Source organism: Zootermopsis nevadensis, unplaced genomic scaffold, assembly GCF_977971745.1.
Source record: "Zootermopsis nevadensis isolate Lab colony 2312 unplaced genomic scaffold, Znev_1.0 Znev_ptg000011l, whole genome shotgun sequence".
Lineage (NCBI taxonomy): Eukaryota > Metazoa > Arthropoda > Insecta > Blattodea > Termopsidae > Zootermopsis > Zootermopsis nevadensis.
The window spans coordinates 2226168-2243387 of NW_028259143.1; the positions used below are offsets into that span (position 1 = coordinate 2226168).

The 17220-nt window shown below is 40.0% G+C and overlaps 1 protein-coding gene across 4 annotated transcripts in view; it reads right to left on the minus strand.

The window, feature by feature from the left end:
* The window catches only part of Trim9 (E3 ubiquitin-protein ligase Trim9), a 260942-nt gene that overhangs the window by 115442 nt on the left and 128280 nt on the right, over positions 1 to 17220 (minus strand). For 3 of the 4 annotated variants that reach the window (XR_015534669.1, XR_002546544.2, XM_022083960.2), the window contains exons 2-5: positions 16467 to 16562; positions 2997 to 3230; positions 2583 to 2739; positions 1616 to 1648 (exon numbers count right to left, since the gene is read on the minus strand). Coding sequence is in view for 2 of the 4 variants with exons in the window: in XM_022083960.2 (XP_021939652.2) it covers positions 1616 to 1648; positions 2583 to 2739; positions 2997 to 3230; positions 16467 to 16562 (520 nt within the window). In the remaining 2 variants the exon portion in view is untranslated. The remainder of the gene's footprint in view (positions 1 to 1615; positions 1649 to 2582; positions 2740 to 2996; positions 3231 to 16466; positions 16563 to 17220) is intronic. The other variant, XM_022083961.2, reaches the window with a different exon arrangement.

Genomic DNA, 17220 nt, shown 5'->3' on the forward strand with positions numbered 1-17220 from the left:
ATATATACCACCCGATTTACCATTCAATAACACTGAATGTTGTACACTGGGTTTAATTTCAGAATAAACGGTGGTAAAATTCCTAAAAATCAAACGCTGAATTGTTACGTTTTTGCTTCGAGGGAGAGACTGGATTTTTAAATTTAAATAACTTATTATTTAGATAAACCTTACGCTTCAAAAGAAAATTACTAAAAGAAGAAACCCATATTTTGAGGACTCAGTTACACAGTTTCCTCATATAAGATCACGTGTTCTGAAAGAAAGCAATTTTCTTCCCACAGGGTACGTGCATATAAGCACGTAAGGGCAGAGAGCAATGCCGGATATTGGAACGTTACGTAAAAAGAAATCATTCGGGCTGTTCCTGTTCGTTGATATCCGTTTGCTCTTCTCACAAGGCGGAAATTGTAACTAAAAATAGCAGTCTGTACAAAAATCGAACGTTCTTCTCGACTGAACCTACAAAACTAAGCAACAAGTTGTTCTGAAGGGTTGTCACAAATTTTTCGACAAGACGTATCACATTTACGTCATACGTTTGTGCGAATGAGTAGTATATATAACAAAAAATCACATTCGGTGAAAATTGGGGAACAACACTTCATAAAAGGGCTACAACTCTACTATGGAAAATAAGAAATTTCGTTGTTTTCAATTTTTAAAACAACGACCACAGCACAGTGGCGATTACCCGCAATACTGAGCTCATTTGGCAGTTTCACGACAACTGAAGAATTATTGTTTATAGGCAAGTTATGTTCTGAACGGTACACATCTCTCTCCAAATACTAGGTACCATTTTAAAATGTATAACATGTCCACAACACGAATATCTGGAGTTGTATTTATAATTTTCACGCAGAATGCGCAATTCTGCACAAGGAAAAGTAACCAAGTTTCGTAATTAATTGTTTATTATACTTGACTGGCAAATTATTATGTAATTTAAATTAACGCAGACAACAAACTTTTTTATAAAATTCAAAGACACTCAAAATCTACTTCACAGAACTCCCGTTTCTTCAAGTTATGTTATAAAAGTAAACTACATTATCGATAAAACATAAAATTCTTAGATAAATCCAACAGAATTAAGCGCACATAATAAAAGCCTTAGATAAAGACATGCCAACATGAGAATCTACCACAAGCCTCTAACTATGGGTCCTTTACGACATACGAGGTGCGATCGGAAAGTTTCAAGACTGTGTCAATAGAGGGCGAACCGGATGTAGTACGAGCTTCTGCCGCTAGGGGGTGCGGCCTACATTCATAGTGAATCAGTGTGCCAGCCGGCATCATCGAATTAGCATTTGTTTCTTAGTTACGGGCGTTTTGGTAGTGCATTACACCGACCCTCCTGCGATTTCGGAATGGCGTGTGCACAAAGAAAGATTTCCAGGGATGCTTCCAGGCTTGGCAGCGGCGCTGGGATCGTTGTGTTCACTCCCAGGGGAACTACTTCGAGGGTGATGGATGAATTTAATACCTGAGATAAGTGTACGGGTTTTTATACGCGCAGTCTTGAAACTTTCCGATCGCACCTCGTACAATACTTTAAAAAAAAATGAAACATAAAATGAAGTATAAAATTATTTAAAAGCACGTTTACCTGCCGGTAACCTTTCCTCTCCATCTTTGGCAGCTTTGTTAAGAAAGGGAAACAAAGCAGAGAAGTGTAATGAAGCTTATCAGAAATACAAATACACTTAAATTACGTTAGGCATCAAACACACTGAAAGCATCACAGAAAGAAATGATACAATAAACACACATCGCAAACACTACATTCGTACGGGGCACGTACGAGAAATCTCAACAGCTCGAATAAACTCGTGCTGGTACAAAGAATCGCACTTTGTGTGCCAGATGCCTCAAAGAGACAGTTTCCATGGAGAAAAATCCTTCTTCAGTAGCTTAAGGTCGTTCAACTACTCAAGAAATTCATTTTATGGCAACCAGAATGTTCACCACCGTCTTCACAGGAGATATTCTGAGCCAGATTAATCCAACCCCCATCCTCCTGCCCTGGTTCACTGAGATCCATTTTAATATAATCCCCATCTACGCCTAGGTCTTCTGAATCGTCTTCTAGATCTATGCGTGTTAAATGCCCAGTCCATCTCACCCCTCTCGACTTAATATCCAAAAATATCTGGCCGGTGGTAATACAACCACCTGCTTTAACAATCGGTAATTTTGCATTTTGCCAACAGAGTGCATGTGTTTCGTATTATTCTCAGAGCAAACAGCGTTGACCAGGTGATCTCTGTAATGGTAACGAGTTGTGTTTTCTTCGCGGTACGGACTGAATTCATAAATAATATTCAGACGATCTTCGGCTTCAAAGGGTTAAAGCTAAGACTCCGATACATTGCAGTCAGACCTCGTTGGCTTCTCCTCTGTTAATTTTCTCGTAAACCTACCTTTACCAGTAGGACCAGCGGGCACTGCCTGGGAACCTTCACAGTCTAACCCCCCCTCCTCCTCCCCAAATGTTCGTTCTTATCTCAGTAGGTGTTCAACGTTAAAACAAGGCAGACAGCTCACACACTGATGTAACATGAAATTCTACTTACGTTTCATCTGAATGAAGTTCAGTTGTTCGATGGCCCTCAGCACAGACTTGTCCTCCAAAGTGAGATCGAATTCGTGTGATATTCTCGGTGACGTCACAACGTCCTTGTGCCAAGTGATGTCAACATTAGCGACCCTCGTTATTAGCATGGAACCAACCTGTCAACGCAAGTGAGATTTTAGGTTCTCACGGCTACAAGTAAGAAGACGACTGTCTTACGGGATGTTTCGCCGTGTATTCCGGTAGATACTCGCCGACGTTTCGGAGGTATTTACTGTCTCCATCGCCCTAGTGACAGAGGTAGCAAGTATCTCTGAAAGGTCGGTCAGTATCTACCAGACTATAAAGTCATCTTCAAAACAAGAACAGATCGATCATCGATCGATCAATCGATAAGCTGAAAGATCGACGGTACCTGCAAGAAAGCGGCAGAATCTGTCTCTTTGAGGGCCTCGATGCAGAACTGAAGCAGACCGGTTGTGTGCTGGAGTTTGCAGGTACACGTGGACACCTGGTCCTTGAGCGTTCTCAGTTTCATCTCCTTGTTCTGCCTGATGAACTCCAGCAGCTCCTGCTTGCGCCGATGGATCGCTTCCACCAGGGCGTCGCACTGAGCAGACACCTGACTCTCGAAATCGGCACAGTTGTCCTGAGATCAACGAAAATCTCATGAACCTTACATCGTTCTCGATACCTGCACATTCACTCCAACACAATTATGCGAAACTCTAATTAAAACCTGAAAAAAAACATTAAACTGGATGACACAATCGTTTTATCGAATATGGCTGTCTTCTGGGTTGTTGCGCCGTGTAGTCTGGAAGATAGTGACTGACGTTTCGGAGGTCCTCGGTGCCTCCATCATCAGGGCGATGAGCTCTAGAAGACAACCATCTTCACACTCGCAGACACGAGAGCCTCAGATCCAACCCTTTTGTTAATCAAAAAACCCCTCTGCGGTCTAGCCGATATTTAGATAAGACCACATGTCTCAGGCGTTTTCACTTCGAACAGCACACCCTGTACCAAGTACAATTGTCCTTCTGTGTTAGTTACAGGGCTGTAACGTAGTAGTAATTACATAAATGGTCATATTAATAATAAAACTAACAAGCGTTTACATTATTTTTCTGTGTCTAATAGTTTAAAATTATATGTACCGTCTCTTCAAAACCTAATGATAACTAAATGTCTCACCTGATTCAACAACCGATATTAAATTCATGGGTTTAGGACGATTCTCACTGTAAAAAAATATCGTTTCCTTAAACAGTATTAACCGGTTAATCAATGTAATGGTGATGAGTTGTGTTTTCTTTGCGGTACGAACTGAATTCTTTAATATTATTTACACGAGCTTCGGATTCAAAGTGTCGACAGTCTATAAATCTGTGTTTTCCCCACATAGCGTACGCATATATTTCGCATAATTTTGAGAATAAACAGCTACTATTTCCACAAATAACATTAAAAAAATTGATCTTTGTTTTTTGAGGTAAGAAATAAACTTCTAAATATTATTAAGATGGGTTATAATTTTGTGAGCATGTAGGAAAAAAAAATATATTCGAGACCTGCTTTATACAAAATTCAAAAAAAAAAAAAAAAAAAAAAAAAAATCCGTTTTAGAAACGGTAGGAATTTAATCATTTCGCGGAATCAATATGATTTTGCAAAGGCCACTTTGTGTTTGACAACCACAATTCAGTATTTAATCAGTTAGTGAAATGAGGCAGAATCCTAGACGAAGTTTAATCTCTGACATATCATGTGTAACCCTGTCTCGCATAGAAATGCTGTTTGTGAAGCGTACACCACACCAGAATAACGTCCTACAAATTAGTTATTAACGTTCCTATCAGAGGTTTCTGCCTGAATTTGATCCAGCGAAACCAAAACCAAAATGTGTACAATAAATACGAGTAGCTTATTGGTTCCACTGCGTATGAGCTGTACTGTTACAAAACCACAGGCCTGTTCAAACTGAAGGCAGCCCACGACTTACAACTGGACCACGTATCAGGTCGTCAGAATTCTAAGGCTTTCAAACAAATTACGGGTTTCTGACAAAAACAACGTAAGTCCAAAATTAAATTTGTTTGGGAACTCAAAAAAAAAACATCATCTGGACCAGCGAGAAATTCATTTACATTCTTATTTTGTAACAACTCATTTGCATGTGTTACAACATACGAATATAAATGCAGTGTCGTAGGTGGAAAAAAAAATGGACATACGCTGCTCTTGTTCGAAAAATACGCCAGTAGAGGCACTACTCGTTTTCTTCTAGATGAATGCGATTTTTTCCAGAACGATATTATCCTCCAACGAGTTCAGTTTTGGTCATTTTGGACTAATATCGATTATCCTAGAAACTCCTAAATTATTTCTATGGCATTACACTTAAAAAAGCAAAATAAATATGAAGAATAATTTGGAATCACCGGATTTTTATGTATAAAGTAACGTTAACCCTTTGAAATTATTGCTTCGTAATGAATTACTCTTTTTCGTTCACGTTTTAACGTTACCTTTCAAACAGAGTTCTTACTATTTTAGCACAAAACCAAACTTTCTAAAATAAATGCCAACGATATGACCCATAGACACGCAAATAGAAATTATTTTTTTGTAGTGTTCTGTCTGACGACAGGTCCATATGATCAGGATCCTTCCATCCTTTTCTCGGACTGGGACCTGTTCATATACGTTCTTGGCAGATGATCCAGAAGTGGTTTGCCATTGCCTTCTTCTGTGTGTGATTGTTGGGATGCCACAAAGGAAAACTCCGTGTTGCCTAGACCACGGCCTTGCCCAACACAAGTTATAAATTCGGGCACCGCCGGGAATCGAACCCGAGACCCCAGGATTACAAGGCCAGCGTTCTAACCGCTAGACCACCTCATCTTATTATTATTTAGTGTACTGTCTGACGACAGGTCCATATGAACAGGATCCTTCCATCCTTTTCTCTTCTCGGACTGGGACCTGTTCATATACGTTCTTGGCAGATGATCCAGAAGTGGTTTGCCATTGCCTTCTTCTGTGTGTGAATGGAGTAATTGTTGGGATGCCACGGAGGAAAACTCCGTGTTGCCTAGACCACGGCCTTGCCCAACACAAGTTATAAATTCGGGCACCGCCGGGAATCGAACCCGAGACCCCAGGATTACAAGGCCAGCGTTCTAACCGCTAGACCACCTCATCTTATTATTATTTAGTGTACTGTCTGACGACAGGTCCATATGAACAGGATCCTTCCATCCTTTTCTCTTCTCGGACTGGGACCTGTTCATATACGTTCTTGGCAGATGATCCAGAAGTGGTTTGCCATTGCCTTCTTCTGTGTGTGAATGGAGTAATTGTTGGGATGCCACGGAGGAAAACTCCGTGTTGCCTAGACCACGGCCTTGCCCAACACAAGTTATAAATTCGAACCCGAGACCCCAGGATTACAAGGCCAGCGTTCTAACCGCTAGACCACCTCATCTTATTATTATTAAGTGTTCTGTCTGACGACAGGTCCATATGAACAGGATCCTTCCATCCTTTTCTCTTCTCGGACTGGGACCTGTTCATATACGTTCTTGGCAGATGATCCAGAAGTGGTTTGCCATTGCCTTCTTCTGTGTGTGAATGGAGTAATTGTTGGGATGCCACGGATGAAAACTACGTGTTGCCTAGACCACGGCCTTGCCCAACACAAGTTATAAATTCGGGCACCGCCTGGAATCGAACCCGAGACCCCAGGATTACAAGGCCAGCGTTCTAACCGCTAGACCACCTCATCTTATTATTATTTAGTGTTCTGTCTGACGACAGGTCCATATGAACAGGATCCTTCCATCCTTTTCTCTTCTCGGACTGGGACCTGTTCATATACGTTCTTGGCAGATGATCCAGAAGTGGTTTGCCATTGCCTTCTTCTGTGTGTGAATGGAGTAATTGTTGGGATGCCACGGAGGAAAACTCCGTGTTGCCTAGACCACGGCCTTGCCCAACACAAGTTATAAATTCGGGCACCGCCGGGAATCGAACCCGAGACCCCAGGATTACAAGGCCAGCGTTCTAACCGCTAGACCACCTCATCTTATTATTATTTAGTGTACTGTCTGACGACAGGTCCATATGAACAGGATCCTTCCATCCTTTTCTCTTCTCGGACTGGGACCTGTTCATATACGTTCTTGGCAGATGATCCAGAAGTGGTTTGCCATTGCCTTCTTCTGTGTGTGAATGGAGTAATTGTTGGGATGCCACGGAGGAAAACTCCGTGTTGCCTAGACCACGGCCTTGCCCAACACAAGTTATAAATTCGAACCCGAGACCCCAGGATTACAAGGCCAGCGTTCTAACCGCTAGACCACCTCATCTTATTATTATTAAGTGTTCTGTCTGACGACAGGTCCATATGAACAGGATTCTTCCATCCTTTTCTCTTCTCGGACTGGGACCTGTTCATATACGTTCTTGGCAGATGATCCAGAAGTGGTTTGCCATTGCCTTCTTCTGTGTGTGAATGGAGTAATTGTTGGGATGCCACGGATGAAAACTACGTGTTGCCTAGACCACGGCCTTGCCCAACACAAGTTATAAATTCGGGCACCGCCTGGAATCGAACCCGAGACCCCAGGATTACAAGGCCAGCGTTCTAACCGCTAGACCACCTCATCTTATTATTATTTAGTGTTCTGTCTGACGACAGGTCCATATGAACAGGATCCTTCCATCCTTTTCTCTTCTCGGACTGGGACCTGTTCATATACGTTCTTGGCAGATGATCCAGAAGTGGTTTGCCATTGCCTTCTTCTGTGTGTGAATGGAGTAATTGTTGGGATGCCACGGAGGAAAACTCCGTGTTGCCTAGACCACGGCCTTGCCCAACACAAGTTATAAATTCGAACACGAGACCCCAGGATTACAAGGCCAGCGTTCTAACCGCTAGACCACCTCATCTTATTATTATTAAGTGTTCTGTCTGACGACAGGTCCATATGAACAGGATCCTTCCATCCTTTTCTCTTCTCGGACTGGGACCTGTTCATATACGTTCTTGGCAGATGATCCAGAAGTGGTTTGCCATTGCCTTCTTCTGTGTGTGAATGGAGTAATTGTTGGGATGCCACGGAGGAAAACTCCGTGTTGCCTAGACCACGGCCTTGCCCAACACAAGTTATAAATTCGAACCCGAGACCCCAGGATTACAAGGCCAGCGTTCTAACCGCTAGACCACCTCATCTTATTATTATTAAGTGTTCTGTCTGACGACAGGTCCATATGAACAGGATCCTTCCATCCTTTTCTCGGACTGGGACCTGTTCATATACGTTCTTGGCAGATGATCCAGAAGTGGTTTGCCATTGCCTTCTTCTGTGTGTGAATGGAGTAATTGTTGGGATGCCACGGAGGAAAACTCCGTGTTGCCTAGACCACGGCCTTGCCCAACACAAGTTATAAATTCGGGCACCGCCGGGAATCGAACCCGAGACCCCAGGATTACAAGGCCAGCGTTCTAACCGCTAGACCACCTCATCTTATTATTATTTAGTGTTCTGTCTGAGGACAGGTCCATATGAACAGGATCCTTCCATCCTTTTCTCGGACTGGGACCTGTTCATATACGTTCTTGGCAGATGATCCAGAAGTGGTTTGCCATTGCCTTCTTCTGTGTGTGAATGGAGTAATTGTTGGGATGCCACGGAGAAACCGGGGAAGAAGCCCCCGGAGGAAAACTCCGTGATGCCTAGACCACGGCCTTGCCCAACACAAGTTATAAATTTGAGCACCACCGGGAATTGAACCCGGGACCCGAGGCTTAAAAGGCTAGTGTTCTGACCGCTAGACCACCCCACTACAAGATATGAATGATGACAGATATAAACCTTGTTACATATTAAGTAACTTCACAAATTTCCATGAGGTCCCTGCGGGATTCAATACCTCGGTTCACAGAGTGGCCATCCTCAGGGTATAAAATACATACAGCGAGGAGAAGACTGTTAAAATGATAACAAAGATTGTCTTCTCCTTCTGTAGTAACAATAATATTAAGAACTCGAGTCCTAGTATACAGTAGAACTTCCTAAGAAGCCTTGTAGTACCGGTCTGTACATTGCTATCTGTTTAAATGTTGTATTGGCTTACTCAATACGTCCATTGGTGAAGATACTGTACAATGGTAGCCTATAATCCTAGCTCTTCTGGCATTTTGCAGTAAAAAAAAAAACCATTTAAGTGGATCGCTATTGTCATTGGTTTAGCTGGACACTTCTATTTCACCCGCTGTCAATAGAATGTACTGCAATTTCAACAAATTTCACTCTCTCCCGCTAGAGTTGTATGTTATGACCACTGTTGTCTTCTCGTAGTCCATTAATTAATTGGTTAATTGGTTTAAAACCCATTCAGTCGCGTTGTTGATTCGCGACTGTCAACATAAATCTTACAGAAATGAAATACAAACTAAAATTTAGCGTAACCAAAATGTTTTTTGTAGTTGAATTTCTTCTACGCTATTCTCATATTGAACGACTATTCGACAATGATTTCATCATCGTATTTGAAAGCATATGGGTTCGATATCTGTCTCACTCACTACTGTCACAGTTCTGATTCGTTCGACACGCTGTAACAGAATATATACGAATTTTTAATGTGTTCACGCATCGACAGTTGCGTCATATAAAAGTCGATGTGATGTTGTTTGCTTGTGATATATTTAACGACGCTATCAGCAGCTCAAACAACACGCCATCAAATGATCGGCTCATTAACGAATAATGAACCAGAAACTACTCGTATATGCTAGGACGAGGTCGTGGCGTAATTTAAGGCACTATCTCGACTGGAGAGACATAGTAAAACCACGAAAAACATCAGACAGGATAACCGGTCCCTGGACCTAGATTTAAACCCAGAATCTACCAAATACGAAACTGGAATGCTAACCATTCGGCCTAACAGAATTTTTTTTTTAAATTTTTACGAAGCATATTACATAAATGTAAAACTTAGTGATATTAAGAACTGGGTTAATATCATAGCGTGAGATTCTCTAAAGCGTTAACACGATGTTTGATTCATTTCAACAGTAAATGTTTACCACTGCTCATCAATATTAAAATAGCAAAACATGTAATTATAATTGTGGGAGTACACCTAGCTCAAAGACATATAATGTACGCCAATCAAATATACCTCAAATAGTGCGTCCATAATTATATCGGCATGCCTGCAGTGTAAAATATTTTTGTCGTATTAATATTTTGTATGGCAGTAAATGCGATTATACGTTTTAATTAAGGGAGATATATCAGTAAAATAAATATTAGATTCAAATGTTTCTGCCTATAAACTACCTTAAATTTTAAGTCGGCTGAATACTGAGATGTTAAATGATGAAGATCCCGGAAGACAGCGTCCTAGTCGCTGTGACAACTTCAGATCTCGGTAAGGTTAAATCTAACCTCTGTGCAAATACCATTTCATTAGGACAGATGAGGGCATTAGCAAAGGATTCTCTTACAAATGTTTACAATAGAAGTATATGAGTGGTCAGTTTCTTGTTCAAGTGGTCGCAAAGCCTGTGAACACAGAGTTAAGAGGCCAGGTTGGTTATAAGATTACTTTGATTTACTGAGAGTTTCGTAATAGGTCATGAGGAGTTTTAATTTCGTGGAGGGAGACCTCAAAATGTAATAGAGGACAAAAAACATTCTGGTTTAATGAAAAATTACCGAAAATGGAACAGACGAAATCAAATGTTGATTAAGTAGTTCAAACTGTACCACAGTAACAGAACAAACAGAACAGAGCATGTCATCAGTAGAAAATATGAAATGTTTGCTTTAAACGATTTTATTTATAATTAATTTCATAACCTCTGTATAACAGAGAGAGATATATATATTTTATGGTCGCATACAGAATCCATATTAAAAAGAGAAAAATTATTCCCTTGGGCAGTTGAAATTCAGTGCGTAACTTCACTATGAGACTATTACATTCAGATCAGAGGCTATCGCATTCGCATTGAAAGATACAAAATTTAACGCGTTTTACACATTTAAAATTTTCAGAGCATCAAGAATATTTTAAATAAATCCGAATATTTATGACACATTACCATTTTAATTAATCTTAACCAAAATATGTATCTGTCCAAATTGAAAATCCAAGGACGAATGTAAAATTAGAGCAGTAAGTTATTTAACAATGCTGTTTCAACTTCTGGGGTTATGCAGCGTCGAATGATGTCTGGGCATAGTCGCTTGAAAAGAATGGAGAGGCAGTGGTTGTGGACTATTTCAAGAAACCATCAAAGCGGAACGAAGACACACCACAATCTTAAGCCTGGACTTAATAAAAGTATGCGGTTATAATTTTAGTCAACCGCGTGACGGCCCTAGGAACAGCCACGTCATTTTAAAAACGGCACTGCCACAGAGTTTTGAGTGCCTGTTCCTACAGTAAGCAATTCAAGATTCATTACAGAAGTTTACTTATCTGCATTTTCTATTAAGTTGACCCACGAGACAGTGACGTTAAGAAAGAAATATAACTGGGAGAGAAAAACATATTATCTTATCGAACATCAGCATTCTGATCTATCGAGAACACCAAAAATGGATTGGTGTATTATTTTTTATATTTATTTAGTGTTCTGTCTGAGGACAGGTCCATATGAACAGGATCCTTCCATCCTTTTCTCGGACTGGGACCTGTTCATATACGTTCTTGGCAGATGATCCAGAAGTGGTTTGCCATTGCCTTCTTCTGTGTGTGAATGGAGTAATTGTTGGGATGCCACGGAGGAAAACTCCGTGTTGCCTAGACCACGGCCTTGCCCAACACAAGTTATAAATTCGGGCACCGCCGGGAATCGAACCCGAGACCCCAGGATTACAAGGCCAGCGTTCTAACCGCTAGAAACATAGTTATTAATGCGTCTGATAAATAGGTTAAGCACTTATTTTCCCAACTTAACGACATACAAAATGGAAGAAAGCAATAGAGAAGAATACGGGGGGAAAAAACCCTCAGAAGAGTAAAGTCTATTGCGTTAGATAACAAAGACCAGTTCACATCTGCGAAGTTCCCGCCACTAATCTCACTCCGTTACAGAGAGAATAAGGTTTCTTTAAAAGATATATTTCCCCGCAAGCAACTCGCTTAGAAGGGAAATAAATAAAACGTAGCTGTTTTCTTCTCTTCTTGGCTAACGTAAAAGAGTAGCACAAATATTTTCGTTTTGAGTTAAGGGTTCGACATTTGCGAAAAACTTCATAATTCAAAATCGCCCTTTCAGTCCAGTCAACATAAACCATGAAGCTTAACCCTTTAAATTCCAGTGGGAACAATTTTCCCCACCTGCTTTAACAATCAATAATATCTCTTGAATTATGGGTATTTCATGATTATCAGTGTAAACAGCGATCATTTTCTCAAACAGAATCAATAATTTAAACTTCGTAATGGTGGAGTGTGGTGTTTTCTTTGCGGTACGATCTGTATTCTTATATATTATCAGATTTTCTCACGAGAGTATACTTACATGAACCAGAAATCGATCCAAATTTCTTCCTTTTGCGTGAATATTTTAGTCTGGCACATCGGACATTCAAAATTATTCGTGGAATAATTGGAACAATAAATAAAAAAAACATCACAGAAGCAATAATATCTAAAATATACAAATCGAAGATTCACTTGAAGTAACAAAACTGTTGGGACAGTGAAGCAAAAGACGTGAGGTTGTCCCTGGGGCTTAATTAAGTACCACGCCATGCAGACGTGGAGGTATACCTCCACACATTCTTACAGGGAGATTAAATTCCAAATTCAATATGGAATATGCCTTGAAATGACACGATACTCTGTTTCAACAATTCTTCCACCCGGGAGGTGGGGGGGAGAGAGAGAGAGAGAGAGGGGGGAAGCGATATTTCGACTGGTGCAAGCTATACGATAAAATAAAATCTGATTAATATTTTAAAAGTTCTTGTAATTTCACGAAGTATATCGACGTGGACATTTTTATACATTTTTTTTTCCTCAATGAATGGAGCAAAACCTGTAGAAATCTTGTGAAAGCCAACAGCAAGATTTCGACTCAAAATAATCGATACAAAGGCGCCAACCTAAGAGTAGCCCATACAAGATCAAAACTCAAAAAACAAATGGGCGGAGTCATAAATCTCGGAAATCTCTCAGAATATCCTTCGCACAGCCGGTACCATAATATTTAATCTCGTCCTCCTCAGCTGGAGATCGGCTTTTCAGGAGAAAATGCAGTCACTACACAGCGGAAAATACCCCGTCATAAATGTTAACAAGTTCTTGACACTACCATCAGGACATAATAACATTCATCTACTTTATTATCACTATTTATTAATATCAAAGTCGGACGTCTTCTCTACCGTATGATCAAAAATGTTCACGCTCCTTCCCATAAAAATATTTTTTTTTAAAAAAAAACTCAGTAATTTCAATACATACGAGGTGCGATCGGAAAGTTTCAAGACTGCGCCTATAAAAACCCGTACACTTATCTCAGGTATTAAATTCATCCATCACCCTCGAAGTAGTTCCCCTGGGAGTGAACACAACGATCCCAGCGCCGCTGCCAAGCCTGGAAGCATCCCTGGAAATCTTTCTTTGTGCACACGCCATTCCGAAATCGCAGGAGGGTCGGTGTAATGCACTACCAAAACGCCCGTAACTAAGAAACAAATGCTAATTCGATTATGCCGGCTGGCACACTGATTCACTATGAATGTAGGCCGCACCCCCTAGCGGCAGAAGCTCGTACTACATCCGGTTCGCCCTCTATTGACACAGCCTGGAAACTTTCCGATCGCACCTCGTATATCTCTCGCTGCATTGTGAAGTGTTGTATTCTTCGCGGTACGGAGTAAATTTTTAAACATTATTTAGATGAGGTTCGTGTTCAAAGGGTAAATGCAATTGATTGAATGTTCTCTTACAGCTTTTGTGACTACTGTAGGTTAACATTTTGCGTCATCATAGACTACAAATTAGCAGCAGTAGACCGTGCTCTTAATAAACAGGCGAGTAAAAGGTCACTGAATGGTGATCTGTCACCAGAGGCATGCAGACATAACACACGGAGGAACTGTTCATTACAGACTATACCAAACATAGCAGAAATTCCTCCGCGTGTCGTTCCTAGAAATAAGTGATTTATATCACCAAGATAACTTAGCAGAGAACGATGTTGGAACAGCGCAATGTTATTGTTCAATAATTAACTTTAATTTCAACTAAAGCCGCACACATAACCTCAACATTAAATGGAAAGAATTTCTCGCTAAATACGAGAAACAACGTTACCACATAAAAATACACGTTCTTAGGTAATTCCCGGTGGTGCTCAAATTTATAACTTGTGTTGGGCAAGGCCGTGGTCTAGGCATCACGGAGTTTTCCTCCGGGGGCATCCCAACAATTACTCCATTCACACACAGAAGAAGGCAATGGCAAACCACTTCTGGATCATCTGCCAAGAACGTATATGAACAGGTCCCAGTCCGAGAAAAGGATGGAAGGATCATGTTCATATGGACCTGTCGTCAGACAGAACACTAAATAAAAAATAAAGGTAATAATAACCTTGGCAAAAGACTAATGTATAAATATTCAATAAAGAAATTAATTATTTACCTAAATATCTCTATGGTATAGTGTCATCCCTGGAAATTTAATAATCACGTAATAGGCAGATATTCTATTACATCACGAACTCCCTCGAATAAAACTAAACTACGTGACTAACACTCACGTGACAAGGTGGCGAATTTAAGTTCCATCCTTACCTCCGTTCCAGGCGGAGAAAACTGATTCCAAATATCGATATGAACGCAATGGTGAAAAGAACTGCACAGATTATTAATAGTGACGCGGTAGTCAGAATTTGACCTTTGACATTTATAATATTATGTAATGAGCACCTAATAAGGGCGGTCAGAAGAACTGTTCATTCGTTTTAATAAGACTGTCCATAAGATGGTAAAGTTGCGTCATATTGTAATATAATAAATATATATTATTTAAATCTTGTCCGTCTAATCACAATAAATTCTTATTAAATATTAAAATATTACAATAATTAACATTTAAAATATTAAATGATGTTCTTTATCGAAATAAATGTAAATCGAATATTTCGATAAAGAACATCATTTAATATTTTAAATATTTTAAATGTTAATTATTGTAATATTTTAATAAGAATTTATTGTGATTAGACGGACAAGATTTAAATAATATATATATATATAAGACTGTCCATATTTTACTGAACCGGTGAGAAGCGAAATTTTCCACTCATGGCATTTTTAAACAGCTAAAAAATTATCCACAAAGTATGATCATAGCAAAGGGAACTCATTCAACCCCGTTTCATGTCGTCGGTCTGAAATTTTAACTCCGTTAAAACCGACGTCGATCTGATTAATAAGACCACGGCATGATATAATTATTCCTTTGTGCATATTTTAATTAAGAGTACGGTTCATTCAGCCGTGACATTAGACATGAGACCACAGTTGTATTCTGGGAGAGGATCCCGGATGAAATATAAAACTTATGGATGCGGCCGTGAAGAGAATTAAAATTATGGCGTAAAAAGGATGTGTAGTTCTGTTTACACACTCCCGTGGGAAACAAATAAAAGATAAACGGTATTTGGGTTACTACGACGCTACACAAATCGGCCACGGTAAGTCCTCATTTCCGAACATAATTTTCTTTTTCTAAAAAAAAAAAATAATAATATACAACTTTCAGATCGTGCGTCGCGTTATGGCGTCGTAAGATACGAACACCTGTCCGTGCTAATATAAATCTAGACGCATTTGTGCGGCAGTAATCAACGGCATGGATACGGACATTTATCAGCACGCAATGAGTGTGACAAGGCCGACATGAAACCAACGACAGTAGGAACCCGAGTGACAAGTGTTATTAAAACTAACAAGCATTTCTACGTGGGTAAACAAATGAGGACAGACGTAAAATGCACCAACAGCGAATAACGCACAGAGAAGACTAAAGGAAAATTGTACCATAGGTTATAGTCGACGGCTCTATTATGGGTTGTGAACGTTACGAAGGTCTTTCCCGACTCCATCATCAGAGTGACCGCCCACAAGACAGCCATCTTAATCGCCCTGATGATGGAGGCAGCAAGGACCATCGAAACGTTCATAAACTTCTACACGGCGCTACAACCCAAAAAACAGCCGTATTTTAAGTTACGAGTATATTAAATTTGAGGAATAACTGTTACAATTCAGATTCGGACATTCTGTTTTCCTTTCTGCTATGCAAAGGTCTGTATATTAAAATATCTAAAGTATTAATTTTACCTGATGTTTTATGTGAGGTGGAAATTCGGCCTCTCGCTATATACGGAACAGAATAATTTCTGGTTCAATTTACTTCTCGTCAGAATATCCCTGATATTTAAAAAATAAAGACAAAAAATATCTCTTGCACACTATTTGTCAATTTAAGCTACTGTAGCGTTTAAAGAACGGAAGGAAAGGATTTCATCTTGCTAAACCAAAATAAGCATGATAAGTTAAAGGTTAAAACCGTAGTTCATTCCACGCAAGATCTGTGGCAGTTATACTGCATTATCTCCATAATATTTCAAATTCAGGTTATAAACCATGCAAGCGTAATAATTTTACAAACCATGAGTCAGTTTTTTTTAAAATATGGTATTTGAGCTTCGTAACAAAAACACTGAACCAATATAATATATAAATTTCGAAAGAAAAAATCACTTTTTAACACAACTTCTGATATTTTCAGAATAAATTTTTCCTCGGGTAACAAAATACAATAACATACTCACGTTCACTCTGTCGGTCATTCCTTTAAGCCTCTGGATGAATTCTGTTGTGGACCTCGCCTTCTCGGACAGCTGCTGCAGGTTTTGCGACAACTCAGTCTGAAAACAAGGGGGGGGAAAAAGGAAACTGTGTTAATTATTCACTACTCTGACAGCAAACTCATTTCAAGTGCTTTTAAACACACTGTAGGAAGGGAAGAGGGAGGGACATATCTAAATGGCACATGAGATGGAGCCTTCCACAGTTAGAAACATTTCTAAAACGATAAACCCTTCAGATATTTTATACAACTTCTCAGAAGAGGGACTGACCCAATGAAAGACCTTGGCCTACGTAGGGTTATAGAAAACAGCATTACATCTATGCCCCGATTCGAACCAGCGACCCTACTGTTTGACGCATCAGACAAGTATGGATCTCCGATGACATTAAGGTAAATTCGCACAATTGTTTCATAGTTCTTAGGCGCTTACAGAAACTCAATTATTATTATATTTATTTATTTAGCGTTCTGTCTGAGGACAGGTCCATATGAACAGGATCCTTTCATCCTTTTCTCGGACTGGGACCTGTTCATATACGTTCTTGGCAGATGATCCAGAAGTGGTTTGCCATTGCCTTCTTCTGTGTGTGAATGGAGTAATTGTTGAGATGCCACGGAGGAAAACTCCGCGTTGCCTAGACCACGGCCTTGCCCAACACAAGTTATAAATTCGGGCACCGCCGGGAATCGAACCCGAGACCCCAGGATTACAA